The following is a 27,888-nucleotide window of genomic DNA, read 5'->3' as shown; positions in this document are numbered from 1 at the left end:
GTCTGGCCAATTCTGAAGCCCAAGATCTCGCCATTGAACAATTATACTGCCTACCCCACAGAGTTAGCAGAGGACGGAGGACTCAGTAGCATCAGGAGATGGGCTGGTAATAGGCAGCTGCTCAGTGGCCGGGTCCTGCCTTGAACAACTTATATATTGCTTCAAGACTTCTCTCACGAACTCCACAAAAGAGAGAGTAAGAGCCAAGGCCTACAGTGGTGATGGTTATCAGTTCATGTGCTTCTAGCATGGTGAGTAGCATGGGGCATAGTGAGCGTGTGGTTGACAGTTTCAATCCCTGGGCAGGACAGACTGGAGCCCCAGACAGCTAGCTGCAGTTGCCATTTATTGAGATACATCACAGGTACAGACAGGAGAGCCAGGTGTGGATAGATTCAGAGTGGGGTTGGGTCTGGTGGGAGACTGGGGTGGTTGAAAGGCCTTCAGGGACCACTCACAACTTCCCTCCTTCCTCCGCAAGCCTGCCCTGAACGCAGAGCAGAAGAACAGAGGAACTGAGGGAAATCCAACCTCTTCTCAGTGATCAAAAGTTCACCTCCAGATCACTCAATTACACTGCACAGGGTGATGGCCTTAATCTCCCCTCCCATCACATTGCAGAAGCAAGGAGAAAATGTGGGTAGATTTGCACCTTCCCAAAATGCAGATCGCATGCAAAGAGTCTGGCATGCAAATACACCGGACCTGTGGTCCTGGAGCTGTTCCAGTTCCTATGGAGGTGGGTGGGGTGGGATGAGTACAGCAAGGAGGAAACTGCAGGGGCCCCAGCTTGCAAGTCTGGTCAGCTAATACCTCCGGCTTGATGTCTTGACCGTGGTGGTCTTCCGCAGGATGGAGGTGCCCCCAGAGATGGCCCCTCCCTTGACAGTGCTGAATCCGCCCTTGCTAGCACCCCCACCCCCACCCAGGGACATGCCACCCCCAAAGCTGGCCGCACCGCCTCCGCACACCGTGGTGGAGTTGCCAGTCACCGCTGTAAGACAAAGGGCCTGGGTAAGACAGGGCAACCACACTGGAAGGGGGAGGGGGACTTGCAGAGACCAATGAGGGATGGGAACAAGCAGGCAGTGGAGCCGTGGGAAACTGATGGAGAAGGTGGGGCAGGAAGCTCATTCTTTGGGAACCCCCAAACTTGTCTCCAGGGGCTCAGGTAGAAGGCAATGTGCTTCTGGCCAAGGACAGATTGAGTGGACTGAGCAGAGGACCGGGGCTGAGCCTGAGGCCAGGGAAGACAGCAAAATACTCACAAATGCTGACGGCACTGGGACATTCTCCAGACATCCTGCAGAAACCGAAATACCAGGAGAAGGGTCAGTGGTCCCCAGAGCCCAAGTGAAAACCCTCTCCCTCCTTCCCCTTTCCTACTCTCTGCCTTCACGGTAGGTCAACTTAGTGAGTCAACTCTTGATCCAGGGTCCGCAAGACAAGATCAGGAGACATGAGAAACACGTGCATGTGGCTGTGCTGGGCCTTGTGGCCCTTCCAGCAGGTGCCACAGAGAAAGCAGAGCCACAGCAGGCCAAGTGACACCAACCTCCCCTGTCCTGCCTTCCTCTGCATGCACATCACAGACAGCGAACAAAGCTCATGCTAAAACAAAGCTTCCCAGTTTCTGGCTCAAATGACTTTCTGTACATCTCACACCTTCCCAAGGACAGAGATGATTAAATTTTTTTTTCAAAGCTTCAGAGGTGGTGGAATCCGGTGTTGGAAGAAGAAACCTCACTTCTGTAGGGCTGCTGACCACTGTAAGAATTACTGATTGTCCTGCCAACTGAAGAGATGTGCAGCAGAGGCAGTGAACCCAAGTGGAAAGTCTGCTGTGGGTGATGAGTTAGGAGCCCAGCTTCCTGGTTCCTCCCTTCTCTCCCTACCCCCAGCGCAGAGCCAATGATGGCACGGGCTCTCCCACAGGGCAGGGCTGTAACGCCCTCTGAATCAGGGCAGGCAGGGGCCCCCACCTGCTCTCCTCGCTCTCCAACAGCTTGCGGTAGGTGGCAATCTCCACGTCCAAGGCCAGTTTGACATTCATGAGAGCCTGGTAGTCACGCAGCAGCCGGGCCAGGTCCTCCTTGGCCTGGTGCAGGGCCATGTCCAGGTCCCCAAGCTTCTTCTGAGCATCCTTCAATGCCATATCCCCACGCTGCTCCGCTTCTGCGATGGCAGTCTGCAGCTGCTGGCACTGCCCAACGGATGAGAGGTGTTGGGAACATCCTCCAGGGTCATCACATCCATCTCTCTGCCCTCAAACCAGATACCACCATTCCCCCACCCATCCCCCCGGACCCCAACTAACTGAGAAAGAATGAAAGCAGAAATATTCATCTCAGAGAAGAGATACTATTACACAAGCAGGGTCGTGTAGCACTACTGAGAAAGTCCTTATTGAAGTCTAATCTTAGTCCCTCCTGCTGCAACTCAGCCCAGTGCCTCAAAAGAGATAGAATAAATAATATAACCTCACCATTAACCAAATGCTTCACTCCGATCTGGGGGAAAGCCCAAGCTTTTAGCCATATCCTAGAAGGAATCAGCACCTATGACCTGGATGCTTGAACTGTCAGCCTCTTGCTCTGATCGCCTAGAGATGGGATCAGGCTCCCTGGAGGAGATCGTTTCACCGGCTCCACCACTAAAATGCTATGTGACCTTAGACAAGTTCCTATCCTCCTCCTGACCTCAGTTTCTTACCCTGTAAAAGGACTGTGTTGATTTTAACAGTCCAGCTTGTTTGAGTATGTCCCATCCCTCAGGAAAAGAACAGTTCTCACCCCTCAGCGTGACAATAGAGAAGGTCCTCACCTCTGCCAACCCACACCTGACCCCCAGGCTCCTCACCAAAGACTCACCTGCTTCTTAACTGCATCCACCTCACCCTGCAGCCTCTGGACAGTGCGAGTGAGCTCAGCAATCTCATTCTTAGTGTCCCGCAGGCTGTCCCCATGCTTCCCAGCTGTCACTTGCAGCTCTTCATACTGGAGACCAAAAAAGTGGCAGTGACCTGTCAGTTCCAGGCCCTCCCGGATAACTAGTTGCCCCAGGCCCACCCTCACAGCTAGAGCCCCACCCCTGTCCCTACCCCATCAGTTGGTGTGTCTAGCCCCAGGCCTCTCACAGTGGCAGAAGTTCTGTATCTGTCCCAGCCCACACACCTGACCAGCTGTTCTCCTCACCTTGGTCTGGTACCAAGCCTCAGCCTCAGCCCTGCTCCTCTGGGCAATCAGCTCATACTGGGCCTTGACCTCAGCAATGATGCTGTCCAGGTCAAGTCTGCGATTGTTGTCCATAGAAAGGATGACATTGGTGTCAGACACGTGGGTCTGCACTTGGCTCAGCTCCTGCAGAAAAAGAGATAGCTGCCACCAGCGCCCCTCATCCAGGCCCCCAGGAGACAACCGAGGGATGAAGGACGGGGCCCCAGGTTGCAAGAGGAGGCTTGTGCTCTACCCCAGGCTCCAGCCTAGAAGGAAAGACCTAATTCTCTCCAGCTGGGAAATGGGCTCTCATTTTTATAAATATCATTCCGTGTTGTGGATTTACAGGTTTCCAAAAGATTACAGAAGGGGAAAGAATGTGTACATACTGCACCCAAACCTGATGCCAGTCCCTGTCATCCTCAGAATGCCCTGGGAGGCAGGCCAGGCCACTTTTGTCAACTTGGGAAAAGTCTCCCCTCTGATGGGGGCAGACAGTGGGATCCAAGGAACTGAACATAGGCCTGATTCAAACCCCACTCTCCAATCAGCCAGCTAACCCCCTGCACCACCATTCACAGTGGTCCTGACACTTTCCTTGGTTAGGAAAGAGGCTTGGGAAAGAGAAGTGACACATCCAAGGTCATCAGATCCAAGGTCATCCAGTCCAGTCCTGGGGCCCAGACTGGAACCAGTCAGTTGAGCAACAAATTCCCAGGTGGTTTCCTCTAGACTATACTGACATTTATAGACCATGGCGATGTTGTTGGACCCTCCCTGGGTTTCTAGGACCATTGGTTTTGACATATAAACAGGCATTTAAAGATGCCATGAGCAGCAGGTTCAGTTTCAGCAGTTCTGTGCTCTGGCTTTGAGTTCAGCTCTATCACTAGTTCATTTGAATGGGCTCCCCTGAGCTCTGCCTCCATCTCTCCCACGGTCCTTCCTGTCCTGGGCTGTCGACCAACTGCCCAAACCTCAGTGGCTCCCAGAGGGGAGAGAATCTTCTGTTTCAGAGTCAACACCTTGTATGCTCTGGTCTTGCCTCCAGCTTTCCTGCCACCAGTGAGATTATAACCGATAAAGCTGGAATATTAGAGCACACTGACTGAGCATTTCCTGTGAGCAGGGGCTGTGTTAAGCACTTAACAGACACCAACTTGTTACAAGCTCTTTTCCAATAGCACAAAGAGTGACATGACCTGCCCCAAATCACAAACTAATAAGCAGGGAGCCCAGTCTTAAACCTTGGGAGTCTGACACCAGAACCTGAGGTGGCATGACTAAAAGAGAGATAGAAGCCGAGAAAGAGAACGACCAAAGCCAGAACTGCCATCCATACTGACACAGATTTAGATTACTAAGATGTGTTATCATTTGAGAGGTGGATTGGGTGGGGAGGAAGGGGCGAACATCCAACTCATGAAACATTTGCCGTTAGTGAAAAGACATGAGCTCTGGAGACAGGCAAAGCGAAGTTCACATCCCCAGCCTGCCATTCACTAGCCGTGTGACTGGGGCGGAACTTCCTGATGCCTCCGCCCCCTCTTCTATAAAGAGCCTGTGGTGATCCTTCCTCATGGGGTTGATGTAAGGATTCAGATCCATTTGTGGCCTATGGTGGGTGTTCAGTGAAATGCATTATGTGCCCAGACTTCTCTGAAGGTCGGTCAAGACATCCATGAGGCTTATTTGCTACAGATCACATCATCTTGCCACAGCGGTGATAACACTGACTTCATCATCTTGCAGCATCACCCCCTCGCCCTCCCCCCTTCAGGGTCCCTGTGCACCCCTGAGCCAGAATATCGTCCTGAGGAAAATTAACTTGGAATTTTTAAGACAAGGAGATCTACCAAATCCCACCAAGAGTGGTAGACTAAGATGATAAAAGCATTAAGTTTTCCAAAGAAACAGAGCTGATACAAGTGGAGAAGGAGAAGGAAGAGTTCTGTAGATTAAAGGTATGTGTCTCCTCAGACACCAGGGACCCTGAGAGGAAGAGCACATGGAGAGCCTCTGGGCAAGGAGGGAAAGAGCCAGAGAGGCCAAAGCATTGATACTGGAGCAGGGGCTAAATCCCACAGGAATCATCCAGGCCAGAGGGAGGGCACAAGGCTGCTTTTCTGCCCTGTAAGACATGCCAGGGGTTGGTGAGTGGCCCTCCAGATTTCCCTGAGACCTGGCTTGACCAAAACCAGAGCATGAAATCAATTAGCAAGTGCTTTATTGGCCATCACAGTTGATTCGTGCAGGAGGCAACAAGGGAACGGCTGCTCTTGCCTTCATTCTCAACCCCAAAGAGGCACAGGTAAGCCTAAATATCATTCCCTTGAAAATGAAGACATTTGCTGCTTCTGGGGTTCTGGAATCTTCCCTACTGTCTATATTTCTTATGGATCTCCAGGAGTTTCCATCCCTGTGGCAATCCCATGGCCCCCTAGGATATGCTCCTTTGGCCTGGACCCTTGAGAAGCCCAACAAGGCCAAGGCCTCTTACACTTTCTGTGTCTGTCTTGGCTTTCCATTTTCTCCTGCATCTTGCCCTTTCTAGTTTGAGAACTGTTCTCCTTGATGGGAAACAGGCAAATGATGCAGTCATTAGACTTCTTCAGGTAAAACCTAACAACAACCTCCTACAAACCTCTAGAATCACAAATGTAAGAGGCATAGAGCCAGCAAGACTTCCCTAGGGAAAGGCCAAGCCAAATGGATTTCATTTTCTCCTGTGGTTGTATTACTAAAATGCTAAAGAACCAGCACAGACTTCCACAGTATTCTTGAACACAAGACAGAAAGATGTGGGCCAGATGATGATATCAACTAGATTTTCAAGTAGCTGAGGCACTTGAACCACAAATTAGTGATGAGTGGAGTGAGGTCAGCCTGGGAGAAAGATACCACCAAAAGTCTAGTTCTTGCACTAGGACTCGGTTCTTGGCCCTGTTGGCTTTAATGTGCTCACTGGTCACATACACTGAAATGAACATTCACACTGAACTGAAAGTTTACCAGGTCTGCAGAGAACCCCAGGCTGGGACATCATGAATATGTCCAATTACCCAATGGGATATCTCCAACATATGCATGGGGAAATTGATTTCAAAGTGCCCACAGTTATCTAGATGACGGGATGAAACCATAATCACATGTCACAGGAAAATGGGACTCATTAACTCTTGCATTTGGTTTCAAAATTCAACTGCCCAAATCCAGGAAGTTGGAAGCAAATGGATACATGTCTCACTTGAAAGCATTCATGTGAAAAAGTCCGGGGAGGGGGGTGTTTAAGGAGCAAATATTGTGAAATGACTTCTAAAGATGACACATAAACTAACGCAACATTATGTGCACGAATGCAAGTCTGTATGCTCCCTCCCTACCCCACCATTTCCCAAAGTCTGATCTAAGAACACTGTTTCCTCAACTTCCTCATATGCCACAGATGTCAGTCCCCAAAGCACCCTGACCTCTAACATGCTGCCCTGGGAAAGGCAATGAGCCACACAGAAGACAACTCGCTTTGTTGCCTGAAGGCAGACTCAGGGCCAATCAAGAGCAGAAGTCATGGGAAGATGATTGAAGTCAGCTTTCTTTTTTGGTCAACAATGAAAATGCCTGCCCTGAAAAACAGTGAGCTCCCTGCCACCGAGAGGATTCAAGCCCAGGCTACATGACTCCTAGCAGCGATGAGGGAGAAAGGACTCCAGCACAGAGGGAAGGTGGGCCATGAGGCCCCTACTGAGTCCAAGTCCAGGATGCTAGGACAGGTTAATTTCAGCCCTCTCACCCTGGTCTTCAAAACCTCCTTGTTTCCTGGAACCCCTCTTGGATCCTGCAATCTACCCACTACCCACACCTCAACTCCTGAGCCCACCTGAAATCTCAGTCCTTTCTCTGCCATCTCTGCTCCTCCGGCCCTTGCTCCATTACAAACTGCTCTAGAAGGGAAAAGGTCTAACACAGGAGTGCAAGTCAGACTTTGAAGTCCAAGAACCAGGTTTTAATTCTAGCACTGCCTCCACCTTGCTCTGTGACCAAGGGCAAGCTACCCTGAGCCTCCCTGTCCCTGATTATACAATGGAGACAATAGTAGTACCTCTATTGTGGCTTCCTTGAGAGGATTATGTAAAGCTTGGCCAGGTGTCTGGCCCATCCTTAGCACTTCGCATGGAAGCTCGAATTAATAAAAGGTCCAGGTTCTATTTTCCATCAGTTAAATTGCACTGGTGAATTCAGGTCAGACCTCCAGGGGGGATCCCCTGGGCTATACATATATATAATTGTCCCCATCCATTGGCCATCTCACCATTTCATAGAGATGATTCAGGAAGTCGAGCTCCTCAGTCAAGGTGCCGACCTTGCCAGTCAGATCCATTCGGCTCATGTATGCAGCATCCACATCCTGGGGGCAAGAGAGACAGCAGGGCAGACACCTCAGTCCCCAGGGCTCTCACCTCCCTCCGAGTCACCCTGGCACCCTGGCAAGCCCGCGAACCACCTCCCCAACTCCCCGCCACCTGCTCACCTTCTTGAGCAGCACAAACTCATTCTCCGCCGCAGTGCGCTTGTTGATTTCATCCTCGTACCTGTAACATAGGAAGACTCAGGCCAGACTCAGCCTAGTTCTGCCTTCTAAAGCATTTAACCCACTTGGCTTTAAGCCCCCTTGGGTCCCATATTATCTAAGAACAGCTTTGAGAAGCAGTTTTGTAATGCAGCCCACCAGTGAAGAAACTTGGGGTACAGCCATTAAATATTCCAGCCCACCCGCTGTAAGGGAATGGGCCCAGACTTTGCACAATACGGCAATCAAGAGCAGCCATCTCTTTGGATCGGAGCCCCTGGGAGGCTTTATAGGAATAGGCAAAGCTGTGTCAACAGTGGTTTATCTTTGTGCTCACTTTTGACAGGCAGGACGTCATTTAAAACAGCTCACTTCTTTCCAACTGCTTTTGCTGAGATTTTAAGGGTTAGAGATCGCCAGTATTAAGTTATTGGGAAAGTTATGAAAGATTATACCCTAAAATTATAAATATACACATCGCTCATCATAATCTCTGACCTTTATTTGGATCTTGATTCAAACCAACCATATTTTTAAAACTTAAGACATTTACAGGACAGTTGAAAATTCAAAATGAATGGATAGTCGAGGATATTGAGGAATTACTGTTTTAAAAATTTGAGTTGTGATTATGGCATTATGTTTATGTTTGATTAAGTCAAGCTATGCTGATGAGCCTTATGAATATAGCCAGTAAATATCTGTGAATGAAATCACACGATGGCTAGGATTTGTTTCAAGACAATAAGGGAGGAGAAAAATCAAGTAGGTATATAGATGGAATAAGACTGGCTATGAGTTAATAATTATTAAAGCTGAGTAATAAGAACATAGAGGTTCCTTTCATATTCTCCCTACCTTAGATTTTTTTAAATTATGAACAATACACAAATAAGTGGGACAGTTCTCCAGGAGGCACCCAAGGGAAGACGCTCTGTCTGTGCATTCCCCCAGGTGGGAACCAGGAACGTGGGAATGTGGTGACCCTCTCTGGGGAGATTTCCCACACTGTCCCTTCCTCACCCCCATGGCCCCAGCCTGTCCAGTCCTCCTCACTTGCTCTTGAAGTCCTCAAGGACATCCTGCACATTCCTCAGCTCTGAGTCCAGCCTCCCCCGATCGCTCTGGAGGTTGTCCAGCTGCCTCCGCAGGTTGCCCAAGTAGTTCTCAAAGAGGGGTTCCAGGTTGTTCCTGGTGACACCCGAGTTCTGGCCCTGCTCCTGCAGCAGGGCCCACTTGGTCTCCAGCACCTTATTCTGCTGTTCCAGGAACCGGACCTGAGCCAGGACAAGAAAGTTGATGAGCTGGTACCATCCACTGGCCCCAGACAGGACCCAGGACTGGGCCCATCGTCACCACCATCCCCATCCAGGACCTCACAGGGCTGGTGCACAGCTGATGTATTGCTGCGGGAAGGAGCCCCTCCTCCTCAGGGAACAGTCTGTCCAATCCAATGACAAGGACTCTAAAGAGTTAATAAACCGTAAAAGCCCCAACTCAGTCCTTTACTAGTTGGCAACAGTCAAATCACTTCTCTCTGGGTCTTCCTTTCCCCCTTGGCCTGGGTAAACTGATGTTCTTGAACCCTAATTCTGCACCAAAATCAACTGTTAAAAATGCAGGTGCATATAGAGTATATGTATATATATGTATGTATATATACAAGTATGTACATATGTACATGTACACACACACACAGGGAAAGAGAAAGCAAATGTGACAAAATGTAAAAATTCATGAATCTAAAGCAAAATCAGTCAGAGAAGGACAAATATGACATGATTTCGCTCAGATGTGAAATTTAAGCAACGAAACAAATGCACAAAGGAAAAAAGAGAGAGAGAAAGAAAGAAACAAACCAAGAAACAGACTCTTAACTCTAGAGAACACACTACTGGTTACCGGAAGGGAGGTGGGAGGGCGGATGGGGGAAATGGGCAATGGGGATGAAGGGGAGCATTTGCAATGAGCAAGTATGGAAGTGTGGGATCGCAATGGTGTATGCCTGAAACTAATATAATACTCTGCGTTTGGAATTAAAATCGCATTAGATTAAGTTAAATTTTAAAATTTGGTGAATCTGGGTGAAAAATATAGAGAAATCTATTGTACTGTTCTAACAACTTTTCTATAAATTTGACTTATAATATATAAATTTCTATATATTTGGGCAGAATATAGCTGCCCAGCCCTGCCTCTAAAGACTTAAAAGGGGGCTCATGGCATGGACTTCACAGGTCCCCTGGGGGGTTCTCTGCCCAGCAAAAGACATGGGACAGGGTCAACCTCACAGATGCCCAGCTCCTAGAACATGATGCTGAGAGCCAGAGAAAGGTTTTTGCTTGTTTGACCTCTGGGACAGTCCCACAGGAGAACCAAAAGTCACTAGGGAGAAGGTGAGGAGGTGGGCGGAACAGCTTGCTTCACCTTCTGCAGTCCGGTTTCTCCGGGTCCAACCTCCACAGCACCCCAGGCCCAATGTCACATGGCCTGGGAACCATGAAGCAGGTGCACCCACCACAAACAGCAACAAGATCTCTTAATGCCAAGGGCCATAGGGCCCATGAACCTGAGCTCCAGGCCCACCTCTGCCTCCAAGTGCCTGTATGATCCTGTACAAATCACTTGTCCTCTCTAGACTTCTGTTTTCTCTTTTTTAAAATGGACAAATATCACTATTCTGATTCCTCATGGGACACTGTGGGCTTCCCAAGAGAAAGAGGACATGAATGTTCTTTGGGGACCCCGAAGTCATATGGCTATCCACCAGGACTTTCTCCATCATGGTCCCCTTACCTGGGGACTTGTGTTAGAGGTTGACAATGCTGCAGAGTGGACCTGGAAATGCCAGACAGAAGGTACAAGAGCCATCTGTTTGGTCTGGAGGCCAGGGAAGGAAGGAGTCAGGATGCTCCCGGTCTGGGACAGATCAAACTATACCCCTGGGTCATGGTGCCCCGGCGACCACCCTCTTCACTGTCCATCCCAGATTGAGTTTCTGGGAACAGCAGAAACAGCAAGGAGGAATAGGAGAAGCAAAATGGTAACTTCTTCTAGAACAACCCCTCAATCGTGTCCTAATCACATCTTTGTCAGGCCTTCTCCAGCGCTGAGAGAACAGGGAACAGATGGGCTCCTTGGATAACTTGTTGAACATTTGAGCTGGTATCCCCAGCTGACCAGAGGCACTAAGGACCACCCTATTAGGAGGAGCCCTGAGGACAGTCTACTCCTTAATTGTGGGACAGGCTGCTGTGTGATCATGTCAACGATGACTGTAGGAAAGGCACAACACAGTCAAGACGGGCTCAGCAACAACCCTTGTGACCAGAACCACTGAGCAAGGACAAGGAGACTCAGAAGGATGTCGCCAGGCCAGAGAGCTCAAAGTCATTCCATCAACCGCTCCCCCCCAGCAGTGTGCAGCCTCCGCCCAGCACCCCCTCTCCTAGCGGCCCTGCTTCTGCTCCAAGGGCCCCTCCCTGCTTCCTTTCACCCCTGCTCACCTTGTCGATGAAAGAGGCAAACTTGTTGTTGAGCGTCTTGATCTGCTCGCGCTCCTGGGTGCGCACCCGCTGGATCTCGGGGTCGATCTCCACGTTGAGAGGGGTCAGCAGGCTCTGGTTGACAGTGACCTCCTGAATCCCGCCAGGAGGACAGGCTGGCCCGAATGCCTGCCGCCCAGCCCCCAGGCCTGCATAGGCCCCACTGCCAAAGCCGAAGCCTCCCAGGGCCCGCCCTGACGAGGCCCCTCCAGCCACACTGACCGAGATACTCTTGCTGCCCCCCAGGTTATAGAGGCTTCGGCTGCCAAAGCCAGCCCTGCTGGGGCCACAGCGGGTCCCCCCGCCACTGCTACTGCTCCGGGACACCGTCACTGAGCTGAAGCTGGTGTGGCCCCGGGACCCACCTCCTCCACTTGCAGAGTTGGAGCTAAAACCCCCTTTGGTGGAGTATGTCTGTCGAGACACAGAGGACCTCATGGCCATCAGAGGGGCAGGAGCACAGGCTGAGAGAGCGGAGAGAGAGAGAACGTGGTGTGGGAATGCTGTGCCACCGATGGGCTTTTTATCTTTCCCCAGTTGGGCTGGCTCCTGGGCTCCAGAGACACTCCTGCCCCATTGCCCGAGGAACAGAGGGAGGGGCCCCATGGGCCAGGGGAGTCCCCTCACCCCCAGCAGCAGGGAGGGGCTGCTCCCAGTTATCACCATGCTCTGGAGCTGGGGCTGAGCCGAGACTGTGTGGGGCGGGATGTCACCTTCTCCCCCCTGGGGCTCTCCTGTCTTGGAACGGGATGATACAGGCTCCCACGGCCGCCCCCACCACCCAGTGGCTGGCTTGGTCTCCTCCCACCCAGCCCCGATGGCCACCGTGAATGGGGCTCTGTTCTATGGGATTTGGCCCAGGCCCCTGTCGCAAGCCAAGGCCCCAGGGCCCAGGGCTGTACAGGTGGTAAGGGAAGGGAGGGTTGGGCAACGGGATGTGGAGAGGGTGCCCAGGCCTGCTCCAGTCCCACCCTCCCAGCCCACGGCCTCATCGCCGCCCGGCAGGTCCAGGGTGGGGGACAGGTGACAGAGTGGGGTGGGGGCAATCTGTTCTTCTGTCATCCACTGCCAGATTGTCTGCGGGGCAGAGACCCCATGCCAAGCAAAGTGTGTATAAGGAAAGAAAGAGGGTTTCGGCCCAACCATGGGGCTGGACCACTAGAGGAGGAAGTGGAAAGGCCTGGGCACCTCAGGCTTTGCCCCGAGGCCAGGGAGATGCATGGGGCGAAGCACATTTTGCTGGGGGACTGAAGAGAAACAGGGCACTTTGACCGTCACCTGAGCCACGCCCCCCAGCCCTCTGTCCCACAGCAGACAACCCTAGAAGGGCCCAGCCACTCTGGAGGAGGTGGGTGGAGGACACATCCCATTCTGATTAGATATAAGTACAGGTGTAAGAAGAATGTGTTCAATAAAGACCCCAAGAGCCCCAGGGAGCACCCCAACATTCCCATCTTCCCAGCCCCCAAGGAGCCTGGTGCTTGGTTCAGAAGGGCCAGGAGCTCCTCAATCACTTCACATAGTCCCCTCTGTGCCCCCACCTCTGACCTCAGGCTCCTGGGACTCACACAGCCCCAAAGGAAGACGTGGAGATAAATCAGATGTTAGTTAGATGTTAGGACTGAGGGAGATTTGCGGTCATGACTTTGGAAATTAGCCCTCCTTGCTCACTTGAGCTTTCAGCTGGAAAACTGGAAAATGGGCCCAGAGAGGTGAGAGACTCACACATGGGAAGGAGCAGCAACAGCACTTGTCACACTCCTTCCACATCGGCCAGAGCCTGAGCGGGAACTCTGGCCACTTGTGGCCCCAGGGTCCTGAAGGAGAGGACAGTGGCCCACTCCCAAGGCCTGAGGAAGGCAGGTGGAGAGCAAGCCCCCTCCGGGCATAAAAGAGGCTGCAGGACTCTTTTCCAGGGCCACTATGAGAGGGTGTAAGTGGTTCCCAATTGCTACAGAAGTCGAACCTAACGCCCATTAGGAATGGGGTGAGGGGCACTCACAGAATTAGTCCCTTAAAGCCCAAGAACAGATCCTCCCTTCTGCTGGGAGCTGGGATACAAGGCATTTAGGCAAGCCAGGCTGGGAGGTGTATCCCCACCGACCCGTGTGTCCTTGGGCTGTTCGCAACCTCTCTGGGCCCCCTCTGCCTTTATGAAAGGGGAAGTCCTTTCAAAAAAAAATTGGCCTGCAATCCCAGGACAGAGCTGGGACTAAGCGTCACTTCCCACTGACCTTTGTCTCCTGTCCCTGAGGCTGTGATCGCTTTCTCAGCCTCCCTTATCACTCCCTGCTGGTGTGTGGGAAGGGGAGACAGTCGGGAGTGGGACTTCTGGGGAAGGGAGTGATGTCAGCCTTCTGAGTCAGGGCAGCCAGGGAGGTGGGAATAGAGTCAGCTCCACACATTCCACAGCCCCACAGGTTGACATGGTACTCTCTGCCAGGTTTTGTGGGCAAGATGGTGACAGATAGTGGCACAGGCTGCCAGGGCTCGCTCTGGGAGTTCCTGCTTAGAGACAGGCTCCCTCCCAGCCAGGCAGGGGCTCCGGGGTCCCAGCCCAGACAAAGCAGGGGCAGGGGGAGACACAGTACCTCCTAAGGCCCTCTCTGCTTTCAGGCAGGACACCCAAGTTCAGACCTTCTCTCTGTGGCTAAAGAGGAGCAGTTTCCTCCCCTCCGCTGCTGCTTCAACCAAGGGCTTCTGTGCCTGGAGACTTTCACCTGCCTAGCCCCCCACCCCCAGGTCCCCCACGGTAGGACACAAGCGCCGAGGGGATATCAGGCTGCTGTGGGAGGGACAAGGCAAGATGGCTAATGGTGCCTGTGGAGCCCCCAACAGCACCCACGGGAGGCCAGGCTGGATACGGGGTCATAGCAAAGATAAGGGGTGAAGACAAGAGTTGCTGCCCTTGGGCACCCTCCTATAGGGGTAGGACTTCCTAAGCCAACTGTGATGACTATTACAGTCAGCCTTTACTCAGCACTCATGACAGGGCCGACACGTTCGGTGCGGGAATGCATCTCATGTCCACGCTGGGTGAGCTCCGTCTGCCTCCTTCCGACTCCAGATCAGTCACCCTCCTCCTAGACCCCTGTAGGCTGCTCCCTTGCTTTCTGGCTTCACTAGTTTGCCAAAGCTGGGGGGACAGTGACAGGAGATCTGGGAGGGCAGAAGGAAGGGCAGGCATTTCTCCCTGGCTTCCTCTCTACTGTCCTCCATGATTACAGCTTCTTCCACCTGTCACTCACTTCTTCCTCTTGTCTTTCAGCTCTACACAGGTGACCTCCTCATCCTGGTTCTCCATTTCCATGGGAAGGCCCACGTCCTGGAAAACAGCTCAGCCCTGGACAAACCGAGGTTGGCCCCTCCATCCTTTCTGCATTCCCTCAGCCACGCCCACACCTCCTTAGGAGCTCCTGCATGAAAGCCCATCTAAGTGAACTTTCTTGGGTGAATTTTGTCTCCTGCTGGGATCCTGAATGGCACCATGCCCACACAGCCCTGTGAGGTCAGCATTATTAATCTATCCTCACAGATGAGAACACTGGAGGGGTTACATAGCTTGGTCAAAATCACACTATTGGTAAGTGGCAGAGCTGGGATACAAGCCCAGGAATCCTGGTTCCTGGGCCATGGGCTTTCCAGCTCATGTCTCCCTTACAGAAGGCTAAAAAGCCTCCTTCTCAGATACTTTTGATGGAGAGATCCTTGAGTCTGAGAAAAAGGCTAACCTCCCCTTAAAGCTGGTTGCAGGGTGGACATGGGGGAGGGATGACATGACCTCCTGTGGCCTAGGCCATGGAGTTTGGAGTTGAGCCACATGGGAGGGAGAAGACGGGAAGAGCAAGTACAGGAGCTGATGGGTAGCTGGGGTAGGGGCTGGGGTGGAGAAAGTGACCCTCTTCACTCATCTAGCAACTGGCCCTGATGCCCATGCTCCTGGCTTCCTATAGAGCTTCCTGCAGAAGAGGGAAGAAGTTTCCAGCCTCATGTTCAGACAGGCCCAGTGATGGGGTGAAGGCCAAGAGGTAAGGGGATGGGCAGAATTCCAGTCCCAAGAGCTCATCAAACTCCCCCCAACCCTGCATCAGCTGAGCCACTCATCCCCATCCTGGGTGCAGGAGACCAAACTACCCACTGGTCCCAGACTAATAGGAAAGCTGGATCCCAGACCAGAACCAGACAGAGACAGAGCCAAGGACAACAACAGGTGTAGCCAGGCTTGGGAATTAGGGAAGGTTTCCAGGAGAAGAAAAATCTGGTGCACACGTGAGAAGAAGGAGGAACAGGAATGAGCAGCTGTCTTCAGCCTGGAGTACAGTTATTTTACCAGGGAACAAGCTGGAAGGGCTACTGAAACATCAGTGGAGATGGAGGAAATGGAGGGCATCCAGGGAGCAGAGTGGAGGCCTGGAAGAAGCCCTCTGATGAACTAATTGGGATGAGGGGTGAGATGCCCATTGCCTATTCCTAAACAGTAATAGACATTCCACAAATTGGCTTCTGGGAGGAGTGGGCTGGGCAGCAACACTGCTTCTGTTTTGCTGGGTGAGATGCAAGCCTGAGGCAGAGCTGAATTGCCAGAAGGAGTGGCAGAGAAGCTGCACAGTGCCACAAGGAGCCTTCATCTCTGCCCTCCAGCGTCCCCTCTAAACGCCCTCGAAACCTGCATTTAAAACTATTGCTTAGCGTCAGTGCTGACTTATTAACCTGCTTGGGGGCACCCCTGTCCAGGAGAGGGGCCAGGTTAAAGCTCAGAGAGGAGGTGAGGCTGAAGTGACAAGACCCAGCTTGCTACCCCGGATGAACGTGGAGCCAGCACACCAATGGGAAAGGACCGGAAGAAGGGACAGGACACAAAGAAACGACCCCCGAGAAACCCCCATCCCCCAACACAGGCTGTCTGAATGAGCCACAGGAGGCTGGCCTCTGGCACTGGTAACCACGGACTCTGGAAGGAAGATCTGGCTCTCATGGGTGGGAGGCATTATGCTAGAGAACCCACAGACTGAAGGGATGGGAAAGACTGAACCCAGGGGCACCTTTCCTACCTCCGAGTCCACCAGAGCTCAGGGTTGTAAGTTTGAGCCCCATACTGGGCGTAGAGTTTACTCTTTTAAAAAGAGAGACACTGACCCCATTGGGAGGGCAGGATGGGGTTGATCTTGCTTGCCAGCATAACCCAGCCCTGGCACCATGCCTCAAGAATGCTTTGCACTCAATCAAATTTGTGGGAGGAAAACAATGGGAGAGGGGAGAGAGAAAGGAAGACACCCCCACTCAGGGAGAAATGGGTGCTGCTTCATTTCACAGAAGAGCTAGAAAGATGGAGGTCCAGGGGCAGGTGAGGAGGATGAAGGTGGTGACCCTTGGTTCTGGCCCCCAGGCTCTGATCATTGGGTCTCTGGCCTCTCCCCTCCCCCACAAAGGAAAATACTTGGCTGGCCAAGCCCACCAGAGGTTTCCCAGCTCCACCTGAGAACTGTGGAGAGGAGAGGATGAGGCTGGTTGGCTGGAGGACAGGGCGTGGTGGATCTGGGCCTGGGGCAGACAGCAGGCAAATGAAATGCAAACCCCTATGCAGAGCAGACCAGACCCGGCACACACTCAGAACAGCAGGCAAACATGGTTTTATTGACTTTCGCAGAGTCCTCTGTGGGCTGGCTCAGGCTGTGGGCAGTGGACACGGAGCTGGCCGTGCAGGGAGGTGGGTGGTGGAGGTAGGAGCAGTGCTGAGAGGGCTCAGGAAGGCACAAGGAACAAGCGGCTGCAAGGTCACTCAGTAAGTGACAGACGTCTTCAGACTTGACTCCACTGTCTTCTTCAGGATGGTGTGGCCGCCGGAGCTAGAGCCAGAGCTAGAGCCCGATACAGAGCAGGAGCCCCAAACAGGACCCTGCCCAGAGCCCAGGATGACATTGGAGCCTCCGGTCACGATGCTGGAGCAGCTGGACCCAAAGCTGCCTTTCCCGTCTGCAAGTCCACAAGTGGCCCCCAGGCCACTGCCCGCTCCTCCAGACACAACGACGCTGCCTCCGCCCACAGCTGCCAAGAAATGTACCATGTTCTCAGCATGGTCCTTGGTTCCCCATGGGGACCACTCTCCCCAAGCACCCTGATACTCACAGATAGTGACCTGGCTGGTGCACCTCCCAGACATCCTGGCAGAGAAAGAAGAGGAAATGCTCAGAAAGGCTGCAAAGAGTATGCCCCCAGGTATTTGAGCCTTTCAGCAGATCAAATCCACAGTCCCGAGTTTAAAACCCTCCCAGCAGGATAGGTTGCCCTCGGTGTCTCAGAGTGCTAGGAAATCTCAGAATCCCCTTCCGCAAGGAGAGCACTTCGGTGGTGGTCCATCTTCTGCTCCCATTTCTCCCATGTTCCCAGGTCCCCACCTGCTCTCCTCAACCTCCAGCAGCCTGCGGTAGGTGGCGATCTCCACGTCCAGAGCCAGCTTCGTGCTCATGAGCTCCTGGTACTCGCGCAGCACCCGGGCTAGGTCCTGCTTGGCTGCTCTCAGGGCGGCCTCCAGCTCGTCCAGTTTGCTCTGAGCATCTTTGAGGGCCAGCTCCCCATGCTGCTCGGCATCGGCAATGGTGGCCTGCAGGTCGGCATTCTGGAAGGGGAGTAGAGATGAGACAGAAGGTGGCTGCAAGTCCAGCACAGCCTCCCAAGGAACCTACTGCGGCTAAAGCTTAAAGCCCAAGGTAGACCACAATCTTATGAGCTCAAAATTATCCACGGCCATCCCCCTTCCCCCAGTTCCTCTCATTCTAAGGGAAAGCATTGCCTCTTGGTTTCCTTAACTCCTGGAGTGTGTTGAATAGTGTCCCCAAAAATGTCATGTCCACCTAGAACTTCAGACTGTGATCTTATTTGGAAATAGGGTCTTCACAGATGTAAGTCATCAAAGATCTCAAGATGACTATCATACGTATGTATATAGAATGAGCCTTAAATTCCATGAGTAGTGTCCCTAGAAAAAGATGACAGAACACAGAGACAGATACAGAGTGATGATGCCATGTGACCATGGAGGCAGGGATGGAGTGATGCAGCCGAAAGACAAGGAATGTAAAGGATTCTCAGGCTACCAGAGGCTAGGGTAAGGCAAGGAAGGATTTCCCTGCCCTCCCTGCCCCGCCCCCACTCCTTCAGAGGGAGTGCACCTGCCAACACCTGATTCCATAGGTCTGGCCTCCAGAACTGAGAGAACACGTGGTCTGGTGTGTCAAGCCTCCAAGTCTGTGGTGCTTTGTTGCAGCAGCCCCAGAAACCCATCCCTTAGCCCATTCCTTGAGGCACTTTCTCTCTCCCTGGACCCTTAATGTTCTTCCAGCCCCGCTGCATGGAGCATTATCGACAAGCATCATCTTGAGGGTTGCCAAGGTCCTTGATCATTTTAGAACAACCTCACTTCAAAAACTTTGTCCTACTATCAAAGCATATGGAACCATATGCCTCAGTTTGGGGTTTGAGAAACACTCTCTCTGCACTTACCTCTCTGATCTGATAGAAAACTCGCAGAAGGAGAGCAAGAAAAACATCCCCATCTACCTGGCCATCCAGCCGACTGATCCTCAGGATCAGGAAGGAAGGCATTCCCTAAAGGCTCTCATTATTCTATTCCCATTCTAGCCTCATTATTCTTTTCTGTTCTATACACAAATGCCCTGTGGATGTGGAACATTGGCTCTCTTCTCCAGATGAAGAAACGGAGATTCAGAAAGGTAGCGAGGGGCAGAGCTGCGTCCCTAACCCAACAGCTGGTCCACCACTCCCAGCCTGCAGGGCTCTGCCAGGACCTGGCACAAAGGAGTCTGGTCCATCATGTTTGTGCAGGAAAAGGAAGAGTAAGGGGGGTACTGCATTCCCAAGAGGGATTCTCACAAGAAAGGTACCTTGTGGAAGCTCCCAGCTTCGGGGACGTGGTAGCCCTCCTAAGTACAGGCAGCTGGGCTGAGACTGCATGCTCCCAACTGGGTGAACTGAGCTCAGAAAGTAGGTTTCTGGGCTACCCTTAGAGGTTGCGTCCCTGACAAAGGCCCAGGAATCTGCATTTTAACAGACACCCCGGGGAATTCCGAAGTAAGGAATGCAAATTTATGGGCAAAAACACTGTGGCAGCCAACTGAATAATGGGACCGGGTCACCTTCATCTCAGTCCTACCTCACATTCCAAAGGAAAACAGGTGGGGATGGGTGGAGACTGAGTCTGGTCTTTAAATGACCTGAGCTTCGAAAGCTTTCCGGGGAGGATCCTGCCTGGCAGAGGAAGGGCCATGTGCATGCGCCCTGGGAGTCAACCTGAAATGCTTGAAGAAACGCCCGATCCAAAAACTGATTTTTTGGGTTTGGGGGAAGTGAGTGCAAAGAGACTGGAAAGCTAAAGAGTCTACAGTCCTTCACATCTAGACATGAGGGCTCCAGGATGAACAAGGAAGCACGTCCCTGCCCTTGCCATCCTCTCCCTCCTCCTCTCCCCACCCCAGCCCACACCAGTCCCCAACAACATCACCTCCAACCTGTGCAAAGATCTGCCTAAGGAGCACTCACTCCCCCCCACCAGTCTTGCCTGCACCCTGTCCTGGCTCTCACCCTCCCCAACACAGGACCCAGAAAGTCAGCCCCTGACCCTAGAGTGTCTGAGGAGCTGGAGGAGTAAGAGTAAGGAAAGACAAGAAAATAAGACAAAAATATGGATCGACCCTCTCCCCAAGGATCCAGAAGCAAGATGTATGTCTGCCTATGGAGACAAGTGAGCAGTGCCCCCTGGAGTTGTTCAACGCAGAATGTACACGGGCTTGAAGTCGTAGGATGGAGGCCAAATTTCTCCGAAATGGGCTTGAGCCTCTCTCCACCCGAAGTATCCAAAGCTCCAGATAGATATCAAACCCGCACACCAAACCAGCAGTGACCCTGGCACAAAAGTAGTCCAAAGCAGGGGGTCCTGGGGAGCTCTGGGAGTCTTACCTGCTTCTTGAGGTTCTCGATCTGACTTTGCAGCCTCTTACTCGCCTGCTGCAGCTGAGAGATCTGGACTTTGGTTTCCTTCATGCTGTCACCATGAAGTCGGGCAGACGCCTGAAGCTCCTGGTACTGATGGGGATGGAGATGACACCATTGGTTGAAAGGACCCTCACCTCTGACCCCAGGACCATGAGAAACACCATGTCCCCAGTTCTGTGCCTCCTCAAGCCCTCACTTGGAATGCAGGTTAAATGCTGAAGCAGGGGTATGCTGGGATGAGCTTGGAACAGTCCAGGCTGGTCTCGCACGGTTTTCCTGCACTGCCCTCCTCCTAGAGACGGGAAGTGGGCCATGCCACCCAGCCCCGGAGCTCTGGTCCCCCCAAGGGGACCGAGTTGGACAACCACTGGGATGGTTGTGGGACCAAGTTGGACAACCACATCTGGGATATGGGCAGGGAGACCCAGCCTTTTCCTGCCCAGTGCTGCCCCCCACCATCCTTCCCACCCAGCTCTGGCACCTTGGTCTGGTACAGCATCTCCACCTCAGCTTTGCTGCTCTGGGCAATCTCCTCATACCGGGCGCGGACCTCCGCAATGATGTCACTGAAGTCCAAGACTCGGTTGTTGTCCATGGACAGCACCACAGACATGTCACTGGCCTGGGTCTGGAGCTGGCCCAGTTCCTGCAAGGAAGACTGACTCAGTGTCCACCTGCCTCCACTCCCTTTCCCCCAAAGCCCCAGGCAGCAGGGCAGGGTGCCTGACTTCCTGCCCATGAACTCCATCAGGGGGCAGCCCTCATTCCACTGGGTATTTGTCCTGTCCTGTCCCCTACTGTCTCCTCATATGAAAACCAGGGTTATAGGAGGTAGTTTCTAATGCCATTGCAGTTTGGACATTAAAAGTAAATGCCCTGCAAGCTTGAAATCACCCAGTCCCCATCATTCCTCTGACTGCTTGTCATAGCCCCTCCTCTCCTCCTTCTACTCCAACCCCCATGGCCTCCTTGCTTCCACAAGGATACCAACTCACCACTGGAGGCCCTTCCCTCTGCCCGGAATCTCTGGTTCCACCTGCCTAATTAACTCCCTCACTTCCTTCCAATTTTTACTCAAGCTTTATCTTCTAAATAAAGGCCACTCTGACCACCCTATTTGAAATTACCACCTGCCCTACTTCGCCCTACATTCCTAAGCCTCCTGTCCCTGTTTGCCATAGCATTGATCACCTTCTGACATATTATAAAATTTACTCATTTACTAGGTCTATAATTGACCGTCCATCTCTCAACAGAAAGCAAGCATCGTGATTTTTGTCTGGTTATTCACTACTGTATCTCCAATACCTACCAATCCACACGGTACATTCTCAGTATTTGTTTGTCAAATGACTGAACGACTGGAATTAACTCACCCTAGCCAGGTGTAGCCTCCTGGCCACTCCCACTGTAGCCAGGAAGCCTGCTTGCCCTGCCCCCTCCGCCACTCCCGCTGACCCTTGGTAGATCCTCACTTCTTCATTGAGTTGCCTCAAGAAGCAGAGGTACTCTCGGAGAGACGCCAGCTTGCCTTCCAGCTCCATCTTGCTCAAGAAAACCCCATCCACATCCTGGGGACAGGAAGACAAAAACCGTGTCCTCCCACCTCCTGTTTGGTGGCTCCCACTCTGGCTCAGGAGTTCTGTTCGCACACTGCCCAACGCTCACCCACGGCTGTCCCCAGAGACCCATTCATTCCTCCTCCAGGCCCCCTTGCCTTGCTCTCCCTTTTGCCTGACACTGACACACACCGCCTTCAGGAAGCCTTCCCTGATTACTCTCAACCAGTTCTGCATCTTCCACTCCCTCCCCAGCCTCTCCCACAGTGACTCCCGGAGCTCATCCTGTGGTCCTTCCATCAGATCTTGTTCTGGGGCCCCTGTGTCTACATAGGTGTCCCATTTCCCTGGGGGCCCTCTGCAGGCGGTGTGAGATCGTGTCCTGCATTAGAATCATGTCCTGCATTAGGATCTCCGGTCCCAGCCCAGGACTGGGCTTTGTGCATGGTGGGGGCTCAGGATCCCAGTGAAGCAGCTGACTCCCACCCTCACCTTTTTTAGGACCACAAAGTCATTCTCAGCCGTGGCATGCTTGCGGGACTCTTCCTCATACCTGTCAAATAAGTACAGAAGGATGCTGCCTGAGGCGGCGAGATCAGAGCCCCTACCCCTCCTCCGAGCACAACCTCCCTGAAAAGGAACACCTTGCCCTTAGACGCTCCCAAGCAGGACACATAACCAGCCCGACCCTCTGCCGTTCCCACCAAGAAGTCATTGCCACGTCCTGGCTACATCCATCTCCACTCCTTCAGCTCATGTCCACTTAGCCACATGAGGCCACTTTCCATCACGTCTATCAGGCACATTCCAACACCTTTTCACACTCGCTGCTCACAATCATCATGTGAAGCAGGCATTTTGGATTTTGTCAGAGAGATTCATGGTTTGCCCAAGTCATCAATAATTAGGTCGCCCAAGCAGATCTAAAACCAGGTCTCCTGGCCTCTTTCCAGGACCCGCTCCACCTCCCATGCCATCTTACAGATGGGGAACTGAGGCTGGCAAAGACAAAAGGCTGCCCAGCTACCCCTGGCTCGCAGTCACCAAACCCAAGCCTCCTGTTCGTCCAGGGCTCCCTCCACACCACCAGGTGACCTAGGTGGGGAACCCGGAAACATCACAGCCCAGCTGTGAATCATGCCACACGCCGGGGGATGGTCCCACTAAATGGATTCCCTTCCACCACCAGGACCAGAGAACATCTGAGTCACCTCAGCCCACAGCCTGCTCAACAGGAATTTATCGAGGAAAAACCCGGGGAGGCATTGTTTAAAGAAGCCCCTCCCAGCCCTGACCCAAATCATGGCCCTCAGAGCTGGGTCTGTTGGCACTAAGGCTCTCCAGACCCGGGCATCAGGGACTGGGGGGCCTCCTTACCTACCACAGTGAGGGGTCGGGGGAGCCCTGAGAATCAGAGGGAATGGGATGCAGAAGGGAGGATCGTCCTGTGTCTCTGGGAGCTCAGCATGGGGAAGCCCTCCAACTGCAGATCCAAGCCCTCCCAGACCCCATGGGACCCCAGGGCTTGCCTACTTGGCCTTATACTCCTCCTCCTGGTCCTGGCAGGACTTCAGCTCGGCGTCCACAGCCCTTCGCTCCCTCTGGAGCTGTTCCAGTTGCCACCGGAGCTGGGCCAGGTAGCCCTCAAAGAAAGACTCCAGGTCCGGGGGGCTGTCACTCACGCCCAGCCGCTGCAGCAGCTCCCACTTGGTCTCCAGGACCTTGTTCTGCTGCTCCAGAAAGCGCACCTGGGATCCAAGCAGAGGCTCCCTGAGGCTCCTGGGGGACTCCCTGGCCACAGGATCTGGCAAGGAAAACCTCACGGACCCTCAGTCCACCTTTCCTCTACCTCCCAATCCATCCTGGGCAGGGGCAGCCTTGTGCCCTCCCAGGAGACTCTGAACACATCAAAATGATGGGGATGGGCTAACAGGGGAGGGTCCACTGCTGAATGACTGTTCTCTGTTCCTGAGCCCCAACCATAGAAGAGCGGGGGCTCCGCATAATCAGAGAGCCTGCAGTTAGACCACAGGAAGGACTTCTTTGCTGCAGAAGCACTAAAAACGTGGTAGCAGAGCAGACCTCCCCATTCCCAAATCCCTGGAGAATGGTTCTTCTGAGGGAGGCAAGGAGAGAGGCTTACCTGAGTGGACCCTCACCTTGTCAATGAAGAAAGCAAACTGGTTGTTGAGGGTTCTGATCTCTTGGGTCTCCTGAGTCCTCACCACCTGGAACTGGGGGTCAATCTCCATTTTCAATGGGGTCAGCAGACTACTGTTGATGGTCACTTCCTGGATGCCCCCCGGAGGGCACAAGGAAAGCCTGGGCCCACCACGGCCCTCCCCAAACCGTACCCCTGGTCCTCCCCTTGATCCCCAAGCCCTCCCACTAGAGGCTCCTCTGCAGCCCCTAAAGGAAATGAGGCTTCTGCTGCTGAAGCTGCTCCGGCCGCCACGGCTGCCCGGGGGTGCAGAATAGGCAGAGCGAGCGCCGAAGCCCCTCCGGGCCTGGCATGATGATCGAGACATGGTAGAGACGGAAGGTCACACAGCTGAAGACAGACGGAGGATAATCCAGGTGTGTGAGTTCCTGCCCCAAGGCCCCAGCACGAGACTTTTATCCCCTCCCGTGCCTGGGCTGGGCCTTGGGGAGCAAGATGCTCTGGGCCTGACTGTGTCTGTCACCGGCTCCGGCTGACCTATTCTGACACGCCTGGAGGACAGGGGCCCAACACGTGTGGAGCCCGAGGGAGAGGAAGCCCAGACCTTGCCCTCAGAGCTCGCAGGCCGGCAGGAGAGCTGGGCACGTCCCAAAGACGAGGAAGCAGACAGAGACCTGGACTCCAGGTGCTGGGGGTAGGGAGGGATGGCCCTGAACTACCACTGAGAGTCATTCAAGGAAGGCTTCCCAGAGAAGGAGATGGGGGAATGGGGAAGAAGAAAGGGGGTTCAGGGGAGCACCTGAGGGCCCTTTCCATGCTTTCCATGCTGGACAGAGGAGTGTACAACTTCTCAAGAAAGAATCTACCTACTTAGGTGAAGCTACAAGGTTAATAAAGGTGTTATTGTCATCGTTGGTTAAAAGACACTCTGGGATTTGGAAATGAAACCGAAAAACAGGGTGTCCAAGTCCTTTCTCATGCTCAACCCAGCAGTCATCCACCAGGCACCACCCCACTCCAACCAGGCATCTCCATCCAGGATCTGGGCAAGTGGCACGTTTCCAAGCCCAGCCCGTGTCCCTGCTCCTTCCCCAGACGTGCAGTGCCAGGCCCTTCCTCTCGGGTCACGCACTGCCTATGTTCGGTTACAAATCAAAGCACCAAAGACTGCCTTGAGGTTCTGGGAGCAGACACAGGAACTTTGGGATGCCCCCCAGGATAGATTCTGTCTCTGCCCCCTGGTAGCCCCCCACCCAGTACAGGACCCTCAGGGGGAGGCGTCCAGCTGCCACCACTGAAACTCTCCCACTACTGGCAAGCAGGGTAGGGTAGCTCTGCTTTTTAGAAATTCCTAAAATTCCTTCTTCACATGGTGGGAGGGTTATTTCTCCCTGCCTCCCAACCTAGTTCTTAGAACTAGGAGACTGGGCCTTTACTAATGTAACACAAAGCAAGAACAAACAGGGACTCAACTTCATGAACACTCAAGAGACGTGCTATGAGGAAGTTTGTCCTAGCAATGCTCCCACAGGCCAGACAACGGTGAGCAAGCCTCCCCTCCCTCCGGAGGATTAGAAGCCCCTTCCTCCTTCTTCCAGCCCCACATGGCACACCCCTGAACAAAGCTAAATGACAGATGGCCTCAAGAGGAAGAAGAGGTCGGGCCTTCCGCCGGAAGAATAGGAGAGATCAAGGGACTGAGGGGCCAGGTGAGGAAGAAGAGAGAAAAGATCCAAACAGGAGACCAGAGTGCACCGAGGAGACAGAGGCAGCCTGGAGCAGCCCCAGTGTCTAGAAAGAAAATCTGGGAAATGGGTTGGATCCCACTGAGGGCCCACCACCAAACCCTGCCCCTGGGGACCACTTCGTTGCAGCAAGGAAGCCCAGGTACCTTCCTTCCTTCCGTGAGTGTGTTTGAGAAACATTTCTGGGGACTGGACTCTACTACCCCTTCCCCCCAGTATTAAGGGTGGAGAACAGAGATCATAGGTGGGATGGCACCAAACCCACCTGCCTGGAACTTCCTCATCTCTGTAGCATTGCAGAATATTAAAGTTGGAGCAAGCTCCAAGGTCATCTGTCCAATGCCCCATTTTACACTTAAGGACTCTGAGCCCCCATAGGATGTAGGGCAGGGTACTGAGACTGTGCACCCTTGGGTAACCTAAGCATTGCACCAGGTGACTTCTGAGCCTGTAATCTGAGTGACTTGCTCGAGGCCACCCACCCCGAGGATCACGCTGGAGCCAAGACCACAACCCAGATCCAACCCATGCCCCATGGACCCACCCGCTAAGCCCTTGTTTATAACTTGTCCACCACTGTCTCCGGCTCAGGGTCTGACACACACCAGTATCAACAGATACTTGTTCTCAGAAATGAATTCTTACCCACGACAGTCACACCCAGGAACTTCCTTGAAGTACCAGGTTCTCAAATGCTGCTGTAACATATTTCCTTGTATTTAAAAATAAATAAATAATAAGTCAGGGGCACCTTAGCTGCTCAGTCAGTAGGGCGTGCGAATCTTGATCTCGGGGTCAAGAGAGTTTGAGCCCCATGCTGGGCAGAGAGCTTCCTGAAAGAAAGAAAGAAAGAAAGAAAGAGAAGAGGAGAAGAAAGAAAGAAAGAAAACGATTCTATGACATTTTAAAATAAATAAATATGATGATTCTGTTGGTCTCTTAAGTAATAAATACATAAATTAATTAATTGACTAATAAATTTAATTAAAAGAAATGAATGATTCATAAATAATAATCACGTGGTGACGGAGAGAAGGCTGAAACAGTGTGGGGAATTTGAAATGCTAGACCCCACGCTGAAGGACTGACTTGTCCGGGTACCAGAGGTGCACAAAAAAAAGGATCTCCACTCGTGCAGTGGCCAAAGTGCCAATGACTGGAATCACAACTTCACATGAAACCTGGCAGTGGGAAGGCTCTGACGGGCTATGTCCGGGGCTCCCGGTTAACCATCCTCAGCCACACATCATTCTCGGCAGGCCCTGGCCACCTGCGCCCACCTTCGGGAAAGTGCCAGACTGGAACAGCTTCTCATGGCTCCCCTGCAGCCCCTTCCTTCCCTGCCTCACCCCTTCCCTCCCCGCCTCACCCTAAGTCCTCCCTCCCACCCCCACAGCTATCATTCCCCAACCTCTTTCCCTCAAGCCTGTCCTGTCTGCACAGTCTATTTTTGTTGTTGTTGTTGTTGAAGATTTTATTTATTTGTTTGACAGACAGAGAGACCACAGAGGCAGAGAGGCAGGCAGAAAGACAGGGGGAAACAGGCTCCCCGCTGAGCAGAGAGCCCAATGCGGGGCTCCATCCCAGGACCCTGAGATCATGACCTGAGCCGAAGGCAGAGGACTAACCCACCGAGCCACCCAGGTGTCCCTGCACAGTCTATTTTTTTACCCAAATGTCATTTACTCACATTTATTCATTATTTTTTCACCAAAATGTGATCAGTCACCTACTATGTGCCAGGGCCTGCGCTGAGAACTAAGAATTTAGCCAAGGGCAAGCCCAGCCGCTGCACCAAGAGAGCTCAGAGTCCTGTGGAGAAAGAGACACGGAACAGGCCATTAGACAAGTATTTCACTGCAATTACAACAAGGAGAGGAAAGTATAGGGCATGAGAGAGGCCTAACCTAGCTTACTCCCTAATTTATTCTCAAACGTGCCAGGAACACTCCCACCTCGGAGCCTTTGCACGTGCTGTTCCCTCTTCCAGGAATGCTCCTCCCCAGCTACCCACAGGGCTAAAACCAAAATTGCAACCCTGGGGCCATCCCTCCTCCAACACTTTTTGTCTCTTTCTCTCAGCTTAG

The 27,888-nt window shown here is 52.8% G+C and overlaps 2 protein-coding genes across 2 annotated transcripts; both read right to left on the bottom strand.

The window, feature by feature from the left end:
- Nucleotides 1–332: 332 nt before the first annotated feature.
- On the bottom strand, nucleotides 333–12,016 carry KRT79 (keratin 79). Its single transcript, XM_047740464.1, has 9 exons — nucleotides 11,289–12,016; nucleotides 8,839–9,059; nucleotides 7,744–7,804; nucleotides 7,525–7,620; nucleotides 3,195–3,359; nucleotides 2,871–2,996; nucleotides 1,983–2,203; nucleotides 1,269–1,303; nucleotides 333–994 (listed from the first exon to the last, which is right to left on the bottom strand). Exons 1-9 carry the CDS (start codon nucleotides 11,991–11,993, stop codon nucleotides 807–809), a joined length of 1,818 nt encoding a protein of 605 aa, XP_047596420.1. The 5' UTR covers nucleotides 11,994–12,016; the 3' UTR covers nucleotides 333–806.
- Nucleotides 12,017–16,949: 4,933 nt separating this feature from the next.
- KRT78 (keratin 78) lies at nucleotides 16,950–24,920 on the bottom strand. The gene is made up of 9 exons (XM_047740467.1): nucleotides 24,055–24,920; nucleotides 23,429–23,643; nucleotides 22,388–22,448; nucleotides 21,812–21,907; nucleotides 20,818–20,982; nucleotides 20,301–20,426; nucleotides 17,723–17,943; nucleotides 17,454–17,488; nucleotides 16,950–17,372 (listed from the first exon to the last, which is right to left on the bottom strand). The coding sequence occupies exons 1-9, from the start codon at nucleotides 24,421–24,423 to the stop codon at nucleotides 17,107–17,109; spliced, it is 1,554 nt and encodes a 517-aa protein (XP_047596423.1). The 5' UTR covers nucleotides 24,424–24,920; the 3' UTR covers nucleotides 16,950–17,106.
- Nucleotides 24,921–27,888: the final 2,968 nt, after the last annotated feature.

The sequence above is a fragment of the Lutra lutra genome, chromosome 8 (genome assembly GCF_902655055.1).
Source record: "Lutra lutra chromosome 8, mLutLut1.2, whole genome shotgun sequence".
NCBI lineage: Eukaryota > Metazoa > Chordata > Mammalia > Carnivora > Mustelidae > Lutra > Lutra lutra.
This window is presented reverse-complemented; position numbering and strand designations above follow the sequence as displayed.